At 38.9% G+C, this 24,638-nt stretch overlaps 2 protein-coding genes across 13 annotated transcripts in view; one reads left to right on the forward strand and one right to left on the reverse strand.

Annotated features, from left to right (window-relative positions):
* Positions 1-21,003, reverse strand: part of CEPT1 (choline/ethanolamine phosphotransferase 1) — a 39,037-nt gene extending 18,034 nt beyond the window's left edge. For 2 of the 3 annotated variants that reach the window (XM_029946845.1, XM_029946847.1), the window contains exons 1-4: positions 20,923-21,003; positions 14,191-14,600; positions 6,991-7,138; positions 4,160-4,301 (exon numbers count right to left, since the gene is read on the reverse strand). In XM_029946845.1, coding sequence (XP_029802705.1) covers positions 4,160-4,301; positions 6,991-7,138; positions 14,191-14,529 — 629 coding nt within the window. In that variant the 5' untranslated portion in view covers positions 14,530-14,600; positions 20,923-21,003. Of the gene's footprint in view, positions 1-4,159; positions 4,302-6,990; positions 7,139-14,190; positions 14,601-20,898 lie in introns of all 3 variants that reach the window. The other variant, XM_029946846.1, reaches the window with a different exon arrangement.
* Positions 21,004-21,077: 74 nt separating this feature from the next.
* DRAM2 (DNA damage regulated autophagy modulator 2) overlaps positions 21,078-24,638 on the forward strand; it is a 19,588-nt gene continuing 16,027 nt past the window's right edge. For 5 of the 10 annotated variants that reach the window (XM_029948124.1, XM_029948125.1, XM_029948126.1 and 2 more), the window contains exons 1-2: positions 21,088-21,200; positions 22,233-22,355. The gene's annotated coding sequence lies outside the window, so the exon portion shown is untranslated. Of the gene's footprint in view, positions 21,201-22,232; positions 22,356-24,638 lie in introns of those variants that run through there. The other 5 variants (XM_029948122.1, XM_029948123.1, XM_029948120.1 and 2 more) reach the window with 4 other exon arrangements.

Genomic DNA, 24,638 nt, shown 5'->3' on the forward strand with positions numbered 1-24,638 from the left:
TAATTTAAGTAAGAGTTCTACCTTTCACAATGTGGAGGATTTCTTTAAGGCCAGTTTTTTGCATAAATAGTTTTATTAGAGGTTGTTTAGAGTTTCAAGCATTTAATTTATAAAATGATTCCATATATACATCCACAAGTCATATATTTTAAAATATCTAGATATGCAGTGTTTAAGCCTTAAGAGAGGAAATGTGAACTCTTCCATTTAGTATAACCTGTATACATTTTAAGGAATATTTTACAAATGTTTACAAATGAACTTTAATTCATAATTCTTATTTTCTTCTGCTGACCCAATTCTTCTGTGAAGTTCTAGACTCTGAGCCCATTTCTCTCCCCAGTCTTTCAAATCCAAGTTAGTAAAAGCCCTCACAGGCTAAGTTGGGTCTAGCAGGGTCCCAGTGAGCAGTACTCATCTGTCAGACCTCTACGTGGGTCCAGAAGCACCGTCAGGACAGGGTATGTATATCCAGATGTATCTGACACCTAGATATGACAGGCACTAATATTCTCCGTACAAGGCAGCCTTCAGCTGGGATCAGAGAAAATTGCTGGAAGATTTAGCTCCTAATATCCAAGATGATGTATCCAAAACACACTGGCTTTCTCACAATATCTAACTTTGAATGGAAATTACTTAGTTAAAAATGAATTAAACTATGGTGCCTATTTTTAGTCAAGATCTGAGCAAACTTAATAGCACCTAAAATTAGTGACATTAGAAGATTAAGAAAAACAAATAAAATCTCTTATCTGGCAAATATACTATATGGTTATTAAATATACAACAACCTAAATTGATTATATATAAAAAAGAAATGATTTTGATTTTTTCATTTGTTCATAAACATCAAAATAAGTAAAATAAAAATATTTTAAAATAAAATTTCTAAGGTGCCTAAGGGCTGCTTTCACTTTTCTCCAAAAAGCAGTAAGAAAAGTAAGGGATTTAAAAAAATTTCTTCAGTCAAATTACATTTGAGAGTTTATTGCTTTACTAATTAAAGAAAATTTGGACTTTCTCCGCCATACATATAAACTTTACTTCAATATTCAGCCTATTATACACCTGCCTATATTATCCGCTCTTGAAAAGAACGTGAAATCTTAAATGGCATTCTTAAAACTTCTTAAGGAATATCTCTATTATTCCATATGCCTCCGTTACGCTGGTTGTCTGAAAAGTATCTCCTTAAACGTAAACATTTCTTTGAATGTTGAGACCTGCTTTTATTTTAAAAGAGAAATAGTATCGCCTTAATATGCATGAATGCAGGATTTCAGAAAATCGTATTCAATTTTCCAAATCAAAACCAATCCCTTGTGATACTAATGTGTAATTTGAGATATTAAATTTAAACTGGCTCCAATATTTCTGTATCTGTTTTCACACTATTACAAGGAGGCACGATAGGCTCCGTGGGACAGTATCCTCCCACCTAGTCCTTCTGCCTGTTACCCTAAACTGTGGTCCTGCATTTTCATCAATCTAGCCTCATAGATCCATCTCTCTTTTTTCCTCCCCCAAATATCTTCCATCTCTTCTCCAGTCAATCTCTTCTGTGTAAATACAAAACCCTCCTTCCTTTGCACCTATGTTCTTTCTTCTAACAGACGCCCTGCTCCTTCCCATCACAGCACACATTCTGTAAGTCACCTGTACTAACCGTGTGCTTACTCATTCCCTCCCTTCCCACCCCCTACAATCTGGCTTCTACCCTTCCACTACAGAGAAACTACTCTGGAGGGCCTCATATTGCCAAATTTAGTGTACAATTTTCTGTCCTCATTTTGAGTCTTGGCAGCATTTAGCGTTGCTCTCTTTTGAAATCTCTGGCTTTTCATTCTGGTATGCCTCCTTCTCTGGCTGTTCAATAATTTTCATAGGCTTCTTTCTAGGCTTGCTTTCTAAGTTTTCTATGCTATTTTCATTCTATCTGGGTGTCTAAAATCCCTCACATACGCGTTCTGATAGAACTCTCTTTCACACTGGTTCTTCTCCCTGCAGCGCCACTCTCCACCTCCCATCCAGCCCCCGAAGGAGAGGAACGGGGAGTCGCTCCAGTCTCTGCTCGCTCATTCTTTCCCCATATGCAGAGAGAGATTAGGGCCTACAGTTTCTACCTCTTAGGCCTCTCTCCAGACTATGACTTTTCTCTGATAGCACTGTTGTCACTCTAGTTCAGGTGTGAGCATTCCTCATGTTAATTATGTTGATGACTCCTACAGGGTCCCCTTACCTCTGTCACAGCCCATGCCAATTTACCCTCCGAATGTTGCCAGAATGCTCTTTCCAAATTGTCCTTTTGTCATTTTCCTGGCTTAGGTTTGGCAAAGGCTCCCCACAGATTCAGGAAAAAAGCTCATTTTTCTTGGCAGGACATAGAAATCCCCTGATTTTCTGGATCTTCTTCAGCCTTATCTCCTACCACTCCCTTACAGGCATCTTTGGTCTAATAATATGGAACTGCTCACCTTTCTCTAAGTACATATTTTATCAAAGAAATACACCACAAAGCACATTCTAAGACTGGCAAATGGAAAGCTGTGCTATCAAATCACTCCTAAAAACACAGTCTATTTACTCTTCCCCTACTTCCATGGCTCTCCTTCCTTCAGTTCCCATACACATGGTTGGTGCTGCTTTACTTGAAAGGGAAAGAAAATCCATTAGGGCTGATGATGAATAATATACTCTCAAAATAAGGGCTTGCAACTTAACTATGAGATAATAACCACTGAAACAAACTGTCAAATCCAGATATTACATGTTCTGTTATTTTTGAAAACCGTCACATCACTAAAAGTTAAAACTGAATTAGGGCAAACCAAGTGATCTTAGAAGTCCATTGTATTTTGTGGTTTTGCCAATGCAGAGTAATAGTATGAAAACATTATTGAAAACAATTTGAAAAAACATCTGTACATCGTATTTTCAATTCCTGCTTTTTTTTTATATATATCAGAAATCTACCATATTTCCTGAGCACTGATCATTTTATAACCTGAGGAATGCACAAGCATACGAGTTTCAACTGGACGTGCATGTCTACTATTGTCATTTAAGGGTATTACCTTAAGATGGGCCTTGAACATGCCTTCTAAGTCTTTTATTATGAAATTCTTCCAGGATGTGTCTTTTATTTAACATCCAAAATAATATTTGTTGTCACTGTCGTAAGTTATGAACATCTTAAGTTCTATTTAAAGAATTTTAGCAAAAATCATTTGGACTGAATTTGTAAGGAAGAGCTGAATTTCCGTGCATTTGGCTCTTATGAGTACTAGAAAACTAAGTTTATTAGGGATCTAAAATTTGAATATCTATTAACAATTCATCTTAAAGAGACAAGGTTAAGATGGTCTCCTATCATTTGCCATCAGAGCTTTTATTTAGATACTTCATGAAGTATTCAGAATCTTTTCTCAAGTTCTTTCTCTTTTAATCCTACACCACACACACACACACACACAAAACCCTACTAACTTGAGCAGTGTATATCAGATCTGTGACAATTAAACACCAGTTGGTGAATTCCATCCTTTACCTTTCTTCAAGATGAGTTTACTCATTAATATTTATGGAAAAGTACTGACAAACAGGTAGGAACTATTCATTTCAGAGTCTAAAAGGAATTTGTATTTCATTTTTTAAGTTCTTGGGCATTGTTGGTGGTAGTAATCTATATGGTGTGTTTATGTCAACTGAATTATCAAAGAGTTTAGATTTTTATGTACTCATAAATAATATGAAAAGAAAAAACTAATTAAAAAGCTATGATATTTAGAGATGAGAGTTGCTCTTTGCTCTCATAAGCTATCTAATCTTTCCTGAAAATACATTTTCATATATCAAAATAAAACACGGAGTTAAGGTAAATATAGGAAAAATACAGTGAACTTATCTGAGGCAAAGACAAGCAGGTATGAATGAGGAGGGGGCCAATGCTTTTCATATTATTTTAAAAATATTGGCTGAGAGGGGATAGAAACCATTAGGCAGCTATAACAATGAGAGGTTTAAACTTCTATTTGCTAAACTAATTTAGTGCTTCGATCAATTCCTGATACTGAGATATGTAAACATTCTCCATATCTGAAAGAGAAAACCAAAAAAACAAAAACAAAAACAAAAAAAACCATTAAGTGTTACTTACATTCCAAATCTCAATGTTCCAGAAACATATGTTTGCCAGTGTGCACAATAGAACATGAATGTTCCCGCAAAACAACAAAAAAACATCCAATCAGGATTTGTCCCCAGCTGCACTGCAATACAAGTTCCAAGAACCACAAAAACTGCAAAAGAAAGATCACAATAAAAACTGAACAATCTCAATAACTAACATTAATTGAGCTGGAAATTATTTTAGATGAAGCAAAATAAATAATAAAAAAATAAAAAGACATGCTATGAATGTCCAATCTTCTCTCAGTTATCTATGGTTCCAGGAAAACAGGATATAATCTTTTACCCCATAATTTCACTTTCTTCTTCCACTATACCACTTAGTGGAACCAAAGGTCTCGAAAGCAACTAAAATACTTGAGCATTTTTTTTTTTTGGAGTATCTTCCCAACTTCATGATAGTGATCCTAATGAACAGTAAAAAAAAAAATTACAGGGCAGAGTAAAAACTGAAAGAAAAACTGTTTCCTCGTGCCTGTTTGTAATATGATGATAAAAATCAGACAAAATAAATCAATATTGTAAAGGATTTCAAACAGTGCCTGAAACATATTAAACACTGTGTTAAGTGATCACTGTGGGAGGAGAAAAAAGAGAAACTAAAGACTTACATAATTCACAAAAGAACTTAGATTCATAGCTATCTTTTCCTATGTAGCAGATATAATTATGGGCGACTTATACAGAAAAACATGTCCTATAAAAGTTTGGAACTCAAACTATACCACAAAAAAGATTATCACTGAAAAGAAAAAATAGAGGGGAGCCTGGGTGGCTCAGTTGGTTGAGTGTTCGACTTTCGATTTTGGCTCAGGTCATGATCTCTCAGTCATGAGATCAAGCCCCAAGTGGGGCTTCATGCTGAGTGTGGAGCCTGCTTGTGATTCTCCTTCCCCCTCTCTCCGCCCGCTCCCTGTTTGTAAACACATGTGCACTCTCCTTCAAAATAAATAAATAGTGAAAAAAATAAGATACAGTCAATTAAATTAGGTGCCCAATAAGTCTTTGTAGTCAGTAGAAGTCCTGAGTGTTTCTTTGGCCCTATGGATTATGAGTGCTTAGCTATTCATTCTTCTCTACTGAGGAAGCTACTGTCAGCACACACGGAAACAATGATGTTCACATGAATCTACATCTGTATATGTGAATTCAGGAGGTAAAGCTACCATGGGTTTTTATTTGTTTCTTTAAAAAGTATTTTAAATGCTATGCCAAATGACAAGAAACCAACAGAAAAAAACTAAGGAAAAAATATGTGTTTGTGAGGGCATGGGGATGTTCCCACCAGAAAGACTAGTTCGAAACTGTCATTTAGTTTCTAAATCTTTCTTTCCCCTCCAAAAAAGTACTAAAATACTATTCTTAACAATACAAATATGTCACCTATAATCTTTTTTTTATTAAAAAAATTTTTAGGGGTGCCTGGGTGGCTCAGTGGGTTAAGCCTCCAGCTTCGGCTCAGGTCAGAACTCACGTTCGTGGGTTCGAGCCCCGCGTCAGGCTCTGTGCTGACAGCCAGCTCAGAGCCTGGAGCCTGCTTCTGGTTCTGTGTCTCCTCTCTCTGTCCCTCCCCCTCTCATGCTCTGTCTCTCTCTGTATCAAAAATAAATAAAAAATTAAAAAAAATTTTTTTTTAATGTTTATTTATTTTTTGAGAGAGAGAGACAGAGTGTGAGTGGGAAAGGGGTAGAGAGAGATGGAGACACAGAATCTGAAGCAGGCTCCAGGCTCCGAACTATCAGCACAGAACTGGATGTGGGGTTCAAACTCATGAACTGCAAGATCATGACCTGAGCCGAAGCTGGACACTTAAACCACTGAGCCCCTCAGGTGCCCCATACCACCTATAATCTAATATACAGTAACTCATCTATTGCGAGCACTTTAGTATATTTCTTTCCAGTCTTTACAAAACTTTTTAAAGTATTTGTTTTGAGAGGGAGCAAGTGCATTTTGAGTGGGAGAGGAACAGAGAGAGGGAGAGAGACAGAGAGAGAGAATCCCTAGTGCTGACAGAGTAGAGACTGACACAGGGCTCAATCCCACAAACCACGAGATCATGATCTGAGCCGAAATTAAGAGTCAAATGCTTAACTGACTGAGCCACCCAGGCACCCCTCTTTTCAATCTTTTTATCCAAGCCCGTTTGTTACCAGTTATACTGTGAGTCTACAACATAATTTTAACTGTCTACAGAATACCAACTTAAATATAGAGACCACAGATTTCCTGGCCTCCCACTACAATTTATGAGACTTATTTAGTTATTTTTTAAAAAAATGTTTGTTTTATTTTATTTTTGAGAGAGAAAGAGAGAGACAGACAGACAGAGACAGAGACAGAAGCAGGGAAGGGTCAGAGAGAGAGGGAGACACAGAATCTGAAAACAGGCTCCAGGCTCATGAGCTAGCTGTCAGCACAGAGCCTGATGCGGGGCTCAAACCCATAGACTGGACCATGAGATCATGACCTGAGCTGAAGCCGGATGCTCAACTGACTGAGCCACCCTGGTGCCCCTATGAGATTTTTGATGATGACAATTATGCCCTAAGATTTTAAATGTCACAGGTGCCAAAAGGATAATATTTAGGGTTAAAAATAATTTAAGTAGAAATAAACTTAATTTCTAAATCTCCCAATACAGCCAATAATGAACAAACATTAATCATATTTATAGTCTTTTGAAAACATTAAAACTTGCTATAAATCACTTATTCTGATATCCTAACACCATAAACCTCTTATTTATTCTAACATTCTTTATCACATTAATCACTAACATTAAAAAATCAACAATACCTGTTGATAGTGAATCACAACCATGATCAAAAAGTTCTCCCAAAGGAGAACTACTATTGGTTCTTCTTGCCTGTTTCCCATCTATAGCGTCCAAAGACTGGTAAATGAAAAGGCCACACGCGCAAGCAATATACGCCCACAGAGGTGCCTGTGAAACAGTAAGAGACCAGAGTTAGTGACATATTTGTTACTATGTTTCACTGACAGAGGTTTACCTGCAGATACTTTGTCTTCATTCTCCAGAGAAGTACAGCTAGTTGGAAGCTAAGGGAGAGAATGCAAGGGCTACATAATGCAAAGCTTTCTGAAACAATCAGATTTGTAAGAGAATCACATTCGTCGCTTTGTAGGGGTGCTCAGGCAGACGCTGTAAGGTTATCTAACAGAACAGACGAGGTAACTTCTATAAGATTCTTCCTAATGTTTAGATTCTAACATTTATGTTTTAAGAGTCAATTAATAAATAATCTAGGACAGTTGCTGCCAAATTGTATTTTTCAGGATGTTTACAGGTACTACATGAAGAAAATGAATTTAATGCTAAACTCATGTGGCAAACACTGGGTTAAACAACGTTAAACATTTCTTAAACATTTCTCTACCACAGGACTTCTTCCAGCCCTTCATGTTGTTAATGCACATTGTGAACATTCGAGAGGGAGACACCATATACTGCCATTTTCCGAATTTATCTGAGCATGTAACCTATTTTTCAACTTACCTCTTCAGTGCTCTATGGCACAACAGCAAGGTAATGATGATCTAGTACACAGTGCTTAGAACATTATTTTTCAAATATTTATGGTCACATTTTCAAGGAATAATTTCTCTCTTCCCACAAAGAAACTGAACTACGGATACTGAAATTAAATGCCGTGTGTTTAAAAAGGAGAGCTTCTGTTCAGGGTGTTCTCTTTAAGAGTGCAGAAGAGTGTTTTATAACACTTTTCACTATTTTTCCATGCCCAGGTCATGAAAAAATTTCTATAAACACAAGGCACTTTCTCAGATATTGGTTATCAAGATAAACTGAGTACTAAATGCTTACAGCAGCAAATTAGAACTACTCAGAGCTGCAAATAATATTCATATTCTTCACTGTAATGAGATTTCCCTCAGAGATCTATTTAGTTCCCAATATTAAAGGTAAGGATCTTCCTTAAACATTTTCTTAGAGTATCCTATTTTAGAACACTGAAGCTATCAAAAGGACCAGAGTATAAGCCTCCCGTAGGCCAGAGTTACAAGCCCTGAAAACAATCACTGTGGTGACATAATCATACTTCATGTGCAAGTTCACCGGACTGAGTGGTTGATTAATCTCGTGTGACTAAGAACCCCCACCTTCTAGACTTTGAAGCTACTTAGTCTTGCTCCTAAAGAAATCCAGTAACTCTCTAGAGCTCCATTGTCCTTCACAGTAGCCATTAGCCATGAGTGGCTATTTTAGTTTAGATTCATTAAATTAAACAAAACTAAAAACTCAGTTCCTCAGCTACACTAGGCACATTTCAAGTGCTCGACAGCCAGATGTGGCCATGGCTACCACATACTGGACCACACAGACACAGAACATACCCATCATCACAGAAATGTCTACTGGATGGTACTGCTTTACAGGACTAGAAAGCTAGAAACTTTTTGGGATTTAAATTTAGGATTTTATTTTATTTTTATAATTTAAAAAATATTTATTTATTTTGAGAAAGAGTCCAAGAGAGAGAGAGAGAAAGAGAGAGACAGAGAGAGGAAAATCCCAAGCAGATTCTGTGCTGTCAGTCCAGAGCCCAATGTGGGGCTCAAACTCATGAACTGTGAGATCATGACCTGAGCCAAAATCAAGGGTTGGATGCTTACTTAACTTACTAAGCCACCCAGGTGCCCCAAACTTAGGATTTTAATGGGGCAGAGTGTTAGTCTGAAACACAGACAACTTCAACTATTAATATGCACATAATCATAGAAATGGCAAAATAGAAATTACATATGCATGGGGCACCTAGGTGTCTCAGTCAGTTAAACGTCCGGCTTCAGCTCAGGTCATGATCTCACTGTTCGTGGGTTCAAGCCCCACGTTGGGTTCTGTGCTAACAACTCAGAGCCTGGAGCCTGTCTTCAGATTCTGTGTCTCCCTCTCTCTCTGACCCTCCCCTGCGCATGCTGTCTCTCTTTAAAGTAAATAAAAACAGTAAAAAAAAAATACATATGCATAAGAGAGAGCAAAGTCTTCTGGTTTTAGATTATTCTTTCTTCCTCTGAACCTGTAGAAAACTAAAGTAATATTTATATATTTCTTCCTTGTTCCCATTCATTCACAACTCTGAAGTATTTTAGGAAGAAGCTTTCTCATTCAGGAATAAACATGGTCTCAGCTGGGTTAAGAGCCTGAGAGATACATTGAATCAATAAAGGAACAAGTGTATCATTCAGGAGCCCGTTACACTCTAATAGGTGAGTGGGGAAGAATAGTCATAAGCAAATAATCTTATCACATCGGGCAATTACTGACTTGCAAAATCTTGCAGAGATGCTTTTCTATGAGTCAATTCAGGTGAAAAATTCTAAAAACCATATGGTTTTATGGAGCTTTTGAAACAGAGCTTAAGGGCTTACATACATACAAATGTATACATGTGCTGATGCAATAGTGATTTTCCCCCCTTTTCTGGGAGCATAAATCAAAAACTTGTTTATATTATGTAAGAGGAGGAACTGGAAGTAGGAGTGGGAAGGAAAGCCAGGTAAAAAAAAGATTTTATTTTTGTTTTATACCTTTTTGTTTGCATTTTTCCAACTATGTAATGGTTCTCTTTTCTTTAATTTTTTAAATGTTTATTTATTTTTTGGGTGAGACAGAGAGACACAGAGTGTGAGCAGGGGAGGGGCAGAGAGGGAGACCCAGAATCCGAAGCAGGCTCCAAGCTCCGAGCTGTCAGCACAGAGCCCGACACAGGGCTCAACCCCATAGACTGTGAGATTATGACCTGAGCTGAAGTTGGACCCTTAACCAAATGAGCCATCCAGGCACCCCTCCCCTTTTCTTTTCAAAGTCAATAGGAGTCAACTGGGAAATGAGATTATGGGCAATGTCCCACTTTAACTTTCTTTCCATTTTTCTACGTTGAAAAAAGTCTAAGGAGTATTTTAGCAAGTTGATCAAAAGGATTTTGTTTGGCAATATAAAACAAAAGCAGATGAATATTAAAATGAAAAATTCTTATAGTCATATTTCAAAATGTTTTAATTAAACCTGATAGATCTCTTACTGGTAACAACAGATAGCTCAGTTCATTCTAGTTTTCCTGTGTATGAAATAGCTAACACCAATTTCCCTTATCTGTGTTATGCTGTGAGGGTAGCTCAAGCATATGTAACATATATCATGCTGTAAGATAAATTCCAAATTAACTTATGATAATAAAATCAGATACTAGCTAAGGAGATTTAAATGCATAGTATCAGAAATAAATCAGGGGTCTGAGCTCAGTCGGTTAGGCCTTCGACTTTGGCTCAGGATAATGATCTCACGTTCCTGGGTTCGAGCCCCGTGTCAGGCTCTGTGCCGACAGCTAGCTCAGAGCTTGTCTTCAGATTCTGTGTCTCCCTCTCTCTCTGCCCCTCCTCCTCTCATGCTCTGTCTCTCTGTATCAAAAATATATAAAACATTTAAAAAATTAGGAAAAAGAAATAAATCACAAATATATTTTGTTATACATATAGAAAGGGATGGGGCACCTGGCTGACTCAGTCCGTTAAACATCTGGCTCTGATTTTGGCTCAGGTCATGGTCTTGGGGTTCATGGGTTTGAGCCCTGTGTTGGACTCTGCACTGACAGCTTGGAGCCTGCTTGGGATTCTCTCTCTTCTTCACCCTCTCTGCCCCTCGCATACACACCTTTGCGAGTTCTCTCTCTCTTTAAATAAATAGACTCGCTTTTAAAGGATTAGGTCCATAGTTCTACCTCAGTAACTTAAAACTTAAGGACTGATTTTCCTTTCTCATCTACTGGAAAGCTTTTTTTTTTTAATAAATTTTTTAACACTTTTTAATTTTAATTTTTGAGAGAAAGAGAGAGACAGCATGAGTGGGGGGAGGGGGGTTAGAGAGAGAGGGAGACACAGAATGCAAAGACAGGCTCCAGGCTCTTAGGTAGCTGTCAGCACAGAGCCCGACGTGGGGCTCAAACCCCCAAACCATGAGATCACGACCCGCGCCAAAGTTGGATGCTTAACCGACTGAGCCCCTGGAAAGCTTTCTTATAACAAAAAAGACAAATTCCACTTAAACCATTACAATAATCACATTCTTTTCTACTAGGAAGACTGGTATCTGAAACTCTAATGTATTAAAAGAAATAACAAAAAATATATGGAAAGTTCACAATACCTGGAGACATGAAATTTAATGCTCACCCACCCAAAGGATTTAGAGTCATAAGGAATGAGAACATCCCTGGGTAGTAAATTTACAGAACTCTTTGACTCCAAAACAATGATAAAGAAAAAAATATTTGTGATTCCTTATATAAATATTTTATTAGAGGAAATCAGGAATGGGAGGGAGGTTGTGGGGAAGAACATGTTACATACTTAATTTTTTGACCAATGAAATAATAATTACTCATTGAGCATTGTAAGTTAGGTAGTCTAAATGGACTTTCAATCTTTCAGTCTTTCAATACCACAAAATAAAATTTCAAAGGATAAACAAACGAACTTAGAGAATGTACATAATATACTGAAGATCACAGAGATAGTAAGAGCATATCATGGAAGACAGCCAAGACCTGTTTGACGCACTGTGACCTCAAACCTAACAAGGGTCAACTGTGCAGCTATAAACGCTCCAGGCATAGCCTTTGTGGGACACTACCTTCCCTTGCAGAGCACCAAACAGTGGCTCAGTCATGTTCTACCTTGATTCCTCCTAGCAGCCACTGTGAAAAGTACTGTTTAATTTGATCAGTTCTCATTCAGGAAGTTTCTTCAAAGATTTAAATAAATGCCAAGATTATTCCAATAATTCCAAATCACGTAAGCACAGCGGCTGAAGAAAAGTATTACAAGGAACATGGTATGCTCTGGGGTATTCAATAAATATTAGCAGTTGAGCTACCTTTGAATTTGCTCCCATTCCCTGATCCCCACTGTGGAACTAGCTTAGGGTTGTTAGAAGGCTTCCATGAGAATTACCACCCCTCCCTGTGGTTCTGCTGTAACTCTGAGGATGTGTGAGACCTGGGCCAAGTTCCTCTGGAAGTGGCTATCGGGTCCTCAAAGACGCCACGGGTAAAACAGTTCAAAGGACACGGGATAAAAAAATCCCAGGACACATTTAAACAATCATACTGGGTTTTAAGTTTCCTGACTGATACGAAGCAAGATAATTAAGAAAATTATAGAAAATCAGAAATATAGTCATACAATCTGTTTGGAACTGTATTCGTACAGGAGAAGAGGAATTAAAATAAAAGTATTCAAGGGTGATTAAGAAATGACTTGGAAGAAGACCAAAAAAAAAAAAAAGTGTGTTTTGTAAGTAACTGTGACATTCTGTAGCCATATACTTTAAGAGATATATGTAGGGCACCTGGGTGGCTCAGTCAGTTAAGCATCTGACTTCAGCTCAGGTCATGATCTCATCGTTCGTGAATTTGAGTCCCACATCGGTGTCTGTGCTGACAGCTCAGAGCCTGGAGCCTGCATCAGATTCTGTGTCTCCCTCTCTCTCTGCTCCTCTCCTTATACTCTGTCTCTCTCTTCCAAAATTAAATAAATTTTTTTTTTAATGGGAGATATATATATATATATATATATATATAGAGAGAGAGAGAGAGAGAGAGAGAGAGAGAGAGAGAGAGAGAGAGAAACAAATGAATTGATAAAAACAGAAAGGGACAGAGGGGTTGGACGGTGATAATTTTACAAAGAACAAATAATCTGAAAAGACTACTTAAAAATGATTACTTCAAGCTTAAAACAAGGTGAGGCCTATTGTGACCATTATGATTTCATATGGTTCAGAGTCACCTTCAACACCTTTAGTTGAGAATCATCTTCTATCTTCTTGGTTACATGTGACTGATCACTCGGAGAGGCACAACAAAGGTTTCTGATTCTCCTCCATCTACCTAACTACTCTGGTTCCCTTTTTATCAAGGAAGTTTTAAAACCAAAGAGATAAACATCAATTTTCCTGTTCTGGTAAGGAGCTGTAGTTTCAGTTTTGGTTTAAAGTAATGAGCACAGAGGGTAAAAGGCGGGACCAGCAGTAGAGAGACTCGTACTGAAGGTCCCAGAAGACACCCCTTGTCAGCAACAGCCGCTTCTCTTCTTAATGGCAGCCATTGCAGGATCCAGAAGAGGAAATGCATTCTACAGACTATTTCTCACACTTCTTTTGCCTTGTTAGAATAATATAGATATATCTGAGGTTTATCGGTCACATGTATTTACAGGAAGAGAAAAGAGATAGTCAAACTATTCTCACTGGAATGGAGAGGGAACCACTTTTGATAAGATTGATTTATAATGGTGCCATCTCCCTTCCAGAACCTTTTCTCTCTGATCATTTTAAACTTTGCTAAGATTTCATTCAGCAGTTAAAAAAAAAAAATCCAGCCATTAAAAAACTTTTTTGTATTGAGATTTACGGATTTTAAAAGGATTGCCTTATATGTAAATCTCTGATTTACCTACTAGAATCAGACTCTACCCTTTGCTTCTGGGTTTCATAAGCCAATAAAGTAGGTCATAGTTATAAGCTTTATTAATAATATATATGATACAATCCTTTAGAACAGTTGATAAGTGGGGTGCCTGGGTGGCTCAGCTGGTGAAGTGTCCGACTTCAGCTCAGGTCATGATCTCACGGTTCATGAGTTTGAGCCCCACGTCGGGCTCTGTGCTGACAGCTCGAGCCTGGAGCTGCTTTGGATTCTGTGTCTCCCGTTCTCTCTGACCCTCTCCAGCTCACGCAGTCTCTCTCTCTCTCTCTCTCTCTCTCTCTCAAAAATAAATAAAACATTAGAAAAAAAAAAGAACAGTTGATAAGTAATTGTCACATCATCTTATCTTTAGCAAAAATGACCTAAAATCCCAATTACATTGTTCTGGGTGTGTGTGTGTGTGTGGCATATATATATATATATATATATATATGCCACACACACACATATATATATATCAAATTCATCTTACCTGCTCTGTGGCTGTGGGACAGTAGAAGACTAATAAAATAGTTGTACAGATGTTTATGGACAACCCAATGATGGTGATGAGATTTGGGGCAATCCAGGAGGGAACTCTTCCAACAAGCCATTCCCAATACCCCTGCATTAAGGGCTCAAGCAGGGACCGTCCAGCACTCTGATATCTGTGTTCTTCTAGCCGCTTTAGCTGGTGTCTTGACAGCGGTGGTGTGGGTAACTGGAACAATTTATTTAACACGCACCCTGGAGTACCCATATGCCCGAAGCCCGCAGGGGACTCCGGGTGAGGGTCTCCACATCGCTTCCTTGTTGACCGATGCCCACTCATGGATCTTGGCTGTCTTTTATTTGAAGAGAATAATTTCTTTTGTTTCACAGCTTTTTATGGCTGGTCTTTACCTGAAAAAAGAAAAAAAGATACATCTGTCAGCCACTATTTATGTCAATGTCAGTAAATTTTAAAAACAAACTGGTAACTAATGCACATCAAACAGGGATTAGAAGAACACTAGGGACCTGTTTTTAGTTCTAATTTTTACTGAGGGTGTGAGTGAGCCAAAAGAAGTCAAATAAGTTCACCCTCAGGTCAAAAATATTAAGGGATTTAATACTAATATACTTCCTGATACCTTATAGTTTGTTTGACTTCAAAACTCTCGCTTTTTTCTCTCTCTCTCTCACTGATTTCAGTAATATAATGGAATAAACCTTAGAAATGACCTAATCATTTTACATGTATGAACACTGAGGTCCAAAGGCATACCCAAAGATAGCTAGCGAATTAGTATTAATATCAGAAGAATGACTTGAATAAAATGACTCTTAATTCAGATTTTTATTTAATGCTAATAGCTAACATTGAGCACTTACTATGTATCAATGCTTCAAGCATGTTTCGCATATTAACTCATTTAATCCTCACAATAACTCTAAGTCAGGATTATCAATTATCCCCACTTTTACAGATAATGAAACTAAGGCACAGAGGTTAATGAACTTGTCCAAGCTCATGTAAGTCCAGTTCACACAAACACAGGGTTTCTGTCTAAGCTAAAGAGAAAGAGAAAGAGAAAACTTTTAGTGGAAAGGGATAATGAGACAGGGTGAAGAACAGTAAACAAAACAAAACAAAACCCCCAACAATTAACTTTCAGAGGACAGAATGCCTGTATTAGCAGAATGACCTGATGAACTGACATAGTAAGAAAAAAATATCAGTGTATTAAGTGGTCACTGTTCATAAAGGACCTTGAGTTTAATCACAGAAGTACTTGCACTTGACTTAGAAAAGATTAAAGGTAACATAATCATTATAAATTACTAAGCAACATAAGAAAATAATGACAAAAATATTTTCAAGATTAAAGAGAAGTTATATATACATACATTCATCAGAATACAGAAAGTAGTGAGAATACTCAAAAGTTAGTATGGTAACCTTAAACATTTGATGTGGTGAGTGCCTAGAAGAGGGTAGTAAAAACGGACGTGTGGAAGTCAAATCTGTATGTAATTTCTATTTAGAAGGAAGACTCCTGGGAAGGCACTTAGGAATGAGATACAAAAGCTGGAGGAGCAGAAGAAGAAAACATGAACCAACAGTCATCAGCGACTAGTGGTACTAGTGTCAAAAAGGAAGTGAGGAAAGTAAACCAGTTATTTTGGCTTGAAGGGTGATGGAAGGAGACTTAGGGATGGGGAGGTGGGTAAGAAAGACATAAAAGTAACTTTTAAGTAGACAAGATCAAATACCTGGAGTTTGAGCAAGAGATAAAAATTTCAAGTTATCAACTTAGAAGTTAAAGTCTAGTTCTTTTAGAAAGTAGAAAAGTTCTTGAAGGGATTAAGTATGAAGAAGAAAGGAAAAGAATAAAAAATTTTGTAGGAAACTCATGGTTACAAAGCAGAAGAAAGGAAAGCCATAAGAGGATTATGCGGGAAAAATAAAGGAATAATTTCAATAAAATTAAAAGGGTAGTGGCATTGAACCAAGAGAGGTACACTTCAATCTTCTGGTAGAAAGCCATCCAAAATGCAGTATGAAATTCCCATAAATGTTGCACTATGGGAATAAAGATTGTGACACAGGGACTAGTGCATCTTGACAATGGACCCAGTATCAACCATGCCCAAGACTTCTTCCCTCTGTTCCCATACCTATCAAATTCCAAAGTTTCCATGTCACTGATGATCTACAGGGACATCCAAAATCTCAATCGTGTATCTCAATAGTTGGTTCAGAAAAGTTACTGTAATCATCAACTGCCTTAAATAAATTTTCAAAATGCTTAAAAAGAATCACCAGTGCCACAACTTAACTAACTGAAGTGTTCAGAAGTAAAAATACTGAAGTAATGTTTTAAACCAAGGCAAATCAAAGCTCATATCTTATTATTTCAAAGAATTCTTCCATATACCCAAGCGTGTCACAAGGCAATTGATTAACGTCAAACAACTGGTTTTACAAGATCGTTTTTGAGAAAGTGACAGGCCACCAAATACTTAGCCTTACAGTAGTCACATTTTCTGTTGTCAAATGATTCATCTTCACATTTGGTGAGCTATAATAAATCAGCTCTTACAGAATTCAATTTAAAATGAGAATAAAAAGTTTAGTCAACTCAGTTTACATATTTACATTTTATTATTGTGGTGTTCCATTTTCCTATTGTAAAAAAAAAAAAAACAGGTGACATACTGAGGGTGTAACCTGCTTTTGGCACTAAATAACCACAAGCAACTGATCCTAATGGTTTTAAGTTTAAGCTTTTGGCAGGATTATTTGATAAACTGATACCTTCCTTCTGAGTGCTTTCCCCCTCTGACCTACATTTTTTTAACCTTTGATTTCTCTCTTTAAAAAAATCTACATTTTGACAAACCTTTCTAGATCTAGCTTTTACATAATTGGTACAAGAAAAAAAGGCAATAGATTTTTAAAAGCTGCAATTTGGCAACACTGTCTCTGTGAAGCTATTAGCAACAAGATTGCAAATATAAATTCGGATACATGTGGTCCCTGACCTACAGATCCCTAATTTCCTTTCACTACATGAAGATAGACACAGAGGTTGTAGCTCCCACCAGCCCAGTCTCCGCTCTCCCTTCATCCCGTAACATCTGGGATCCAGAGACTATTGCAATTCAAACAATCTCGAGAAATAAACAGGAGCTTTTGCATTTCAGTGCATGAAAAGCAAGCTGGGAGTGCAAGGGAATGCAACAGAGTAGGTGACTATAATAGGAAGACAGAACTTTATGGAGAAAAAGGGAAATAGGATGTGGAATGGGAATATGGAAAGAAGAAACTAATAGTGCAAAAATTATTCTAGCCACTTGAAATTTTTACATAGAGTCAGGCCTATGCCCAAAAGGGTAAAGAGAAATTGTCCTTTTCTTGCCACACCCTAAAGAACTAAAACAATTAATGTAAGGAGTTGAAATTACCGCTAGCTAGCCTACAAACCACCAGTCATAAGTTTTTATGAGAAAATGAATTCTAAGTTCCAAACGCATTCAGCCAACATTGAGTGCAGTAAACAGGACACGGAGTCCTGGTTCCCATATCCAAAAGGCAAATAACAGAAAACAGGTAAATGGGCAAATAGCATTACATATACTGTGATGAGTACTATGAGGAAAACAAGGTGTGGAGCCAGAAAATAGCTAGGGGTGCACATTTTGGATAAGGTAATTGAAATCTCTGAAGAGGCACCATTTATACCAAATTCAGGGGATGGAAAGGAGCTAGCCATTCCAAAAGCAGGAGAAAGAGCTGTGCAAAGGGACAGGCCCTGAGGCAAGAGAGGGCTTGTCTTGTTCCGGTATCTGTGAGATCACTGTGGCTGGACAGAAGTAAGTCACAAGGAAGAGTGACATAAAATAAAGTCTGAAAAGCCAGAGAATGCAGAGGTTTATAGACCATGGTAAGGAACTGAGATTTTATTCTGATGTTTTGAAAAGCCATTAATAAGCTTATAAAGAAATTTGTAATTCTGTAGCACAGCCTATTTATTAACTGAAGGTATGTTTCATAAATCATAATAGTAAAAGTAAGTATTTTAAACTGAAAAAACTTCCAATTATCTGGAATCCAGTTTAGTATAAAGACTGATCACAGGCCTACAGTGGTTGTAACCTTTTTACTTGTAATCAGCAAATGCCTCTTCTCTGTTACAACCTGGCCCTAGTGCAATATTCCTTTCAGAGCACTTAACCACATTTTGAACTTCTGTTTGTCTTGCTGTTTTTGGTCTTTTCCCCACACTGGTCTATAAGGTCCATGAAGGCAGAGACCACACCTGTCTTAACATTCTTTTCCAAGAATCTCACACCATACCTAACACTAAGTGGGTAATTAGGCCTTATTTATGGAACAAGGAACAAAAATTATTTATGTGGTATTTGATGAGCACCTAGTTGTTCTAGACCCTGAGGAAACAGAAAGACTGAAGTGTGCAATCCATTCCCCCAAGAAGCTCAGGGCAGTGTGTGTGTGTATGTGTGTGTGTGTCTGTCTGTCTTATAAAGAGCTAAGTTCTAATGTGCTGTGAACAAACCGTTGTGGGAGTCCAGAGGAGGGGGCACATATGGTCTAACAAAAGATTTTCTCTGTGAAGACATGAATATTTATATGAAAATCCTGATAGAGGTACAAAAATATAATCAGAGGTGTTTAACAAATACCTTTACTAAAATTACACACATTTTGTGGACGTCCATCTATGGCATAGAACATCTGTGCTTATAGCAGCTGAGAATAATGGCATGCTGCCTACATTGTTCCTGTGTTCAGCTTTGGGGAACATCTGACAAGCATCCCACTGAAAAAGGAATCTCCAACTGCTCCACAGAACATAAGGTAAGCTTACACAATAGCCAACCTGTAGTGTGAAAGTCCAGAATTCCCCTCCCCCCACATCTCAGGGTGCCCAATTCTGAGCTGCACTGATTCAACAGTGTGTTTATAGTCACAGGAATCGGTGACCACACAGCCCTTTCCGAACTTTATGACACTACTAAAGGAACGCAGGAATGGCTAACGCTATTTGGGCGGCAGAGCAAATCATAAAAAGTTAAAAAAAAAAAAAAAAAGGAAAACTAATAGGATCACAGGATTACATTCAGCATTATTTAACAAGTGATAACATAGAACAAGTTAGCAAAAACAAAAGCCTTTTCAGCAGACTTGGAAGCAAAAACAGTGCTGTGTAACGTAATTTAGATCTACTGTTTTGCTGAAGTGAAATCTTGCGTTCCTTTAAAAAAAAAAAAAAAAGGAAATGACTTCCTCCAGAAAAAAAGGAAAAACCCCAAAAGTCTGGCATTTTATAGATTAGGTTCATTTTCCATTAAAAAGGACAGCACAGCATGACCCTCAAAAGAACATCACCAAGCACTTTTAGCCTGCTGCCGAGAAAAACTGACTATGTAATAAAATGTAATTTGGGATACAACAAAATTTAGAGTTATCCAACTCACACAAGTGTGGATAATGTAAATTTCAAGAGAGATTGGATGTGGGAGAGAGAATAAATATATAAAAAAACTGTTGTAAATATTCAGTAATAATCTATCAACTGGACAATTAATAAAGGTGCCTCCATTGGAACAGGTTAATACAAGCGGCAGATTTATCGAACTTATTTCTCAAATGGAAGCATTGTATGGATAAGTTGTACAAGGGGCTGTGACTGGTTTTTCCCAGCACAGAACAAATGAGTGGCAAAGTAAATGCTTTTGGAACTTTAATAGCTGGAACTTTATGTGAACGCCAATGGTTCTAAAATAGTAATGCTAAATGTCCTTATGACAGTCTAACTTGTGAGATAATTAAATACAAGCACTGAACACATTCCTGCCAGTTCGAGAGTCGAAAACGAATCTTTACTCTGTCCACATACAAGATAAGACACTAATATTTGCGGAAAGATAACTATGAATTTGCCTATCATAATATGGATTCATTAATGAACTAATAGACTTCAAGCAAAAGTACATATTCGATACCCAGGATGCAAAATGGCAAAATGACACCAAAACGCCAAGCACCGAATTGGAGAAAACAGGTTAAACGCGGCTGACCGTAAAGATCCCACGCATCCCAGTGATCCTGGGAACACCGGCGAACACTAGCAACCCTCCCGTCCTTTCTACTTCCAAGAATGCTGCTGAAATAAACCCAACCTGGCGATCTCAGAGCTTGTCACTCTACGCTGAAATTTCTAGAAAAGTTGCTGATGGAAGAAGTGTGGCCCAGCCCGCATTCCAAAGAGAAGGCCACCCCGGCACCAGATTCAACACGGCTGGTGGACTTGGCAGCACCTGAGCAGGAGGGTGTGGACCTGACAAGGCAAGGTCGGTTCCACTCGGGCAGCGCCGCCACCCCTCGGCCCGCACAGCCCCGGCCCGCCGAGGTTCTCCGCATCCTGACTCCCACTCAGCAGCCCCCGGGCGCCCGCGCTGGCACTTCGCCACCTCCATCTCTCCACCTGTGGCCAGAGGAGCGGGCGCCCCTCGCCTTCCCCACAACCCCGCGCGCGAGCCAGAGCAGCCGGCGCGGGGAAGCACTGCGTTCGCCTCGCGCGAGTCCATACACACCTATATTCCGCTGCCCCACCCCAGAGCATGCAACTCCCTCTCCACGCCTCTCGAGAGTCGTGACCCCCAACACGTCCGTCACACCCGGCCACCTTACCCAGGCCAAGTCCGCCAGCCTTACCCCGACGCCCGAACGCACACGGATAGAAATAGGACCTCCGAGTCCAGCCGACTGAGTGACTCTGATCGGCGGCTGCCCGTTCGCGACACTTTCGCGATTGCCGTAAAGGAAGACAGGGTCGGAACGAGCGGCGGCGCGGGCGCGCTCCGCGGGGCTGTAAAGCGCGCTCCAGAGTTGGCCTGGCTGTTCGGGAGCGCGCCCCGGAGGCCCGCCCTGTCTTCGTCCGGCAGGCCCGCTCTCGACGCGGCGGCTCGCCCTGGCGGTCTCATGCAAGTAAGGTGAGCCGCAAAGGGGGTGAGGGCCGGCCCCAGACCGCCGTCGGGGTGTGTGGCAAAGGATGGGAACGGATGGGTCGGGGAAGTGGAAGCTGCCCCGAGCTCCCCAGTCCCGTGGCCCGAGCACCCGTCGCGTGCCGGCTGGCCCGACCCTGTGCTTAGCGCGGGAGAAGAGACCTGGTGGTGGTCGGAGCGGGGGCGCGCTTCTGGGGACTCGGGGGACCGGGGCGGGTGTTTGCACTGGGCTCAGGTCTCCGCGCCTCACCTTGGCGCCCCCAATCTTGGGCTGTCCCCCTCCCTCTCCTTTCCGCCTGGTCCCCTTTCCGCGAGGGGGGCCAGGCTCCGCCTCCCGCTTTTTTTCTGGCCCCAGTGGGCTCCGAGGGCTTTGCAACTCTGAAGAAGGCAAGGGTGTAAATAGTGCCTTGGTTTTGTTTGAAGCGGCGACCGGGAACCTTCGCCCCAGTCCCACAAAAACTGCGGTTGAGTAGGCAGGCGTTCCAGTTTCTTGGTAGAGTGCTTGGGGGCGGGTTTGAAAGTGAGATCGGTGTTGACCTTGTGTTTATCCAAAGCTTGCTCACCACTCGCAGTTCTGTTGTGGAGCGGAGTGATGGGTGTGTGAGCCCAATACGGAAAGGTAAATGGCTGGTCCTTTATATCCTCACACGGTGCTTTCTTTGCATTAGTTTACATTTGAAAAACAGAGAGCACACCAGAGATAGAATTTTTCCAGTCCTCCCAAATTTATGTAAATCAGTACCCAAATGCCGTTTTGTAATTCTTGTGGCACCATCAGATTTCCCCCCATTTCTCTCCGTGCAACATTTGACCCAACGTATAATAACAAAGTTACTTAATCTTCTAGACTCTCTAGGATTGAACGATTAACAGGAATATCACATTTGCTAGAAGGCCAAGTTGGAGTTTAGAAAAATAACCGTTTTCTATTATGCTTTGCTTTGGGCCTAGTGGTTCCATAGATTTTTTCTCTCTTCAATTGGAATATCCAGAATTTACTTTCTTATTGGTTTTTTGCAGTCATCACTTAGAGGAGACCGTATAAGGAATTCATTTTATTACCAGTGGCATTTCAAACATTTGTGAAATCTAAGAATCGTAACTGCAGTTCTGATTCATGGATCTTCAAAGAAAGTAGAGAAGGTAGGTGAGAGACGCAAGAGCATTTTGTTAAACACTCTAACTACTATATGAAGATTATTCCTGCATATTTTCAACGGTTCCCTTAAATCATTAACCACTGAAATTTTAACTTTATTTGCTTGGCAGTTAGCCAGCCATACTTCCAGCTTTCCAGTGTGAAAATACATGGGCAAAAATAACCTTACCAAGTCAGTGCACTTAAATTTTTCAGTTGTCATTAGCACATTGGCAAATCATTTCAAGCCTTGCTTTTCCTCTAAACTGTCCATTTAAACAACGAGAACTCTCAAAGTCTAAGGAGATACAAATCCAAGATGATTCACACATGCAAAGAATTGAGGGTTGTTCCCCATCTCTGGCTAGTTGTACAGAACTGGTAAATCAGCTCTCATTGTTAAATTGTGTGCTTACTCTGTTCTACTCTAAGGAACAACCCTTTGGGATAGCTACTTTCCAAGTCAGAATACTGTAACTCAGAAAAGCTTAGTAACTTTCCTAAATCACACAGTGGGGATTAGGATTTGCACTTGGGTAAATGTCACAACTGCTCTTACAACTGTGTTCTTTCCATTGCATCACACAGATTACTTAATATTTTATTTCACTTAATAATAAACTATCGTTTTTTCCCCCCTCATTTTTGTCTTTCCTCTGTAGGAGGAAACTCAATGTTTTTCCTTGCATTTTATCTTTTTTGAGGTCAGTGAAAGTTGTCTAATACGACAAAGGATAGGAAAATTGACATCCTACATTTAAAATATTACTTAATTTCAGGTGGTACATCATTATAAAACACACTAATCCACTTATCTTTATGAGCACTGAGTAATGTATAGAATGGTTGAATCACTGTATTGTACACCCGAAACTAATATAACACTGTATGTTAACTATACTAGATTTAAAATAAAAAATTAAACACACAAGTATCAATTCTTTAAAGAAAAATAAGTTATTCATAACTCTATAACACAGTGTTCTACTCATGAACAAAGATTGATGCATTGACTTGAAATTGTACATATTTGAAAGAATGTGGTTTGAAATATCCTTTTACTTTCTTTGTATGTAAATTTCAGGATTTACAAATGTGCAGGTTTGTGTGCAGATTTGAAGACATAGTTTATGAACTTGTAAAATAGGTAATTTATCTTTTGTATTCCACAAGAGGAACAGCCATTTATTGATCATCTATGATAGTATTTTACATATATTAATTCACTTAGTTCTTGAATAAACCTCTGTGAAGTGGGCATAATTTTAGACTATTTAACATTTGATTGTAAAAGTTAACCCTTTTGTACCAGTAATGTGTTAGTTTCTTGTGCTATGTCAGTGCAATCCCTGTGCTAGCTCTGTAGAATAGTCCAATAGAACTTTCCTCTGATAATGGAAAATGTTCTGTTTGTTCACCATCCCTTATGGTAGCCACTAGACACATGTGGCTTTTGAGCACTTGAAATGTGGCTAGTATGGCTGAAAGACTGAATTTTTAAGTTTTATTTTAATCAATTATAATTTTATTTTAAATAGCCACATTGGCTAGAGGATACCATATTGCAACCTAGGATTACTCTGAAGTCTTAGAATCTGCATAACCTAGAAAAATGGTAATACTGTTTACTGAAATAGAAAAGTCATGAACTTTTTAAGATGATTTGGATCTGGCTATTGGTTCATTCAGAAAATATTTACTGAGGGGTAACTGTGTGGCTCAGTCAGTAAAGCATTAGACTCTTGATTTTGGCTCAGGTCATGATCTCATGGTTTGTGAGATCGAGTCATGCATTGGGCTCTGTACGCTGACAGCACAGAGCCTGCTTGGGATTCTCTCCATCTTTCTCTCTCTCTCTCTCTCTCTCTCTCTCTCTCTGTCAAATAAATAAACAAACAAAAAAATAAAATAGGGAGTGATTACTATGGGTCAGGCGCTCTGCTTTGCTTAGGTAGTAGAGTGTCTTATCAAGGATTTTATCCACTTAAAGACACTGTCTTTATCTGTCCTACTACAGAGTGCTTATTTCAGATGCAAAGAGATTAGGGAAGGTTTTGCGTGTAAGATGGTATTTGAGCTCCATCCTAAAGAATAGGAAGGGTGTGGGTATACAAAAATGATTAAAGGGGGAGGAGGTTATGCTTCTAGCATAATTATTTTATTTATTATGGATAAATTATATTAGCCTTTTAAATGCATAGCAGGCATGTAGAACAGAAAGGAAAATCCCCAGAGCTAAAAGGTCAAAGAGAGAGCAGAAACCAGAGTAGTAAACTAGCAGTTTTTTT

Source organism: Suricata suricatta, chromosome 8 (assembly GCF_006229205.1).
Source record: "Suricata suricatta isolate VVHF042 chromosome 8, meerkat_22Aug2017_6uvM2_HiC, whole genome shotgun sequence".
NCBI classification, from domain to species: domain Eukaryota; kingdom Metazoa; phylum Chordata; class Mammalia; order Carnivora; family Herpestidae; genus Suricata; species Suricata suricatta.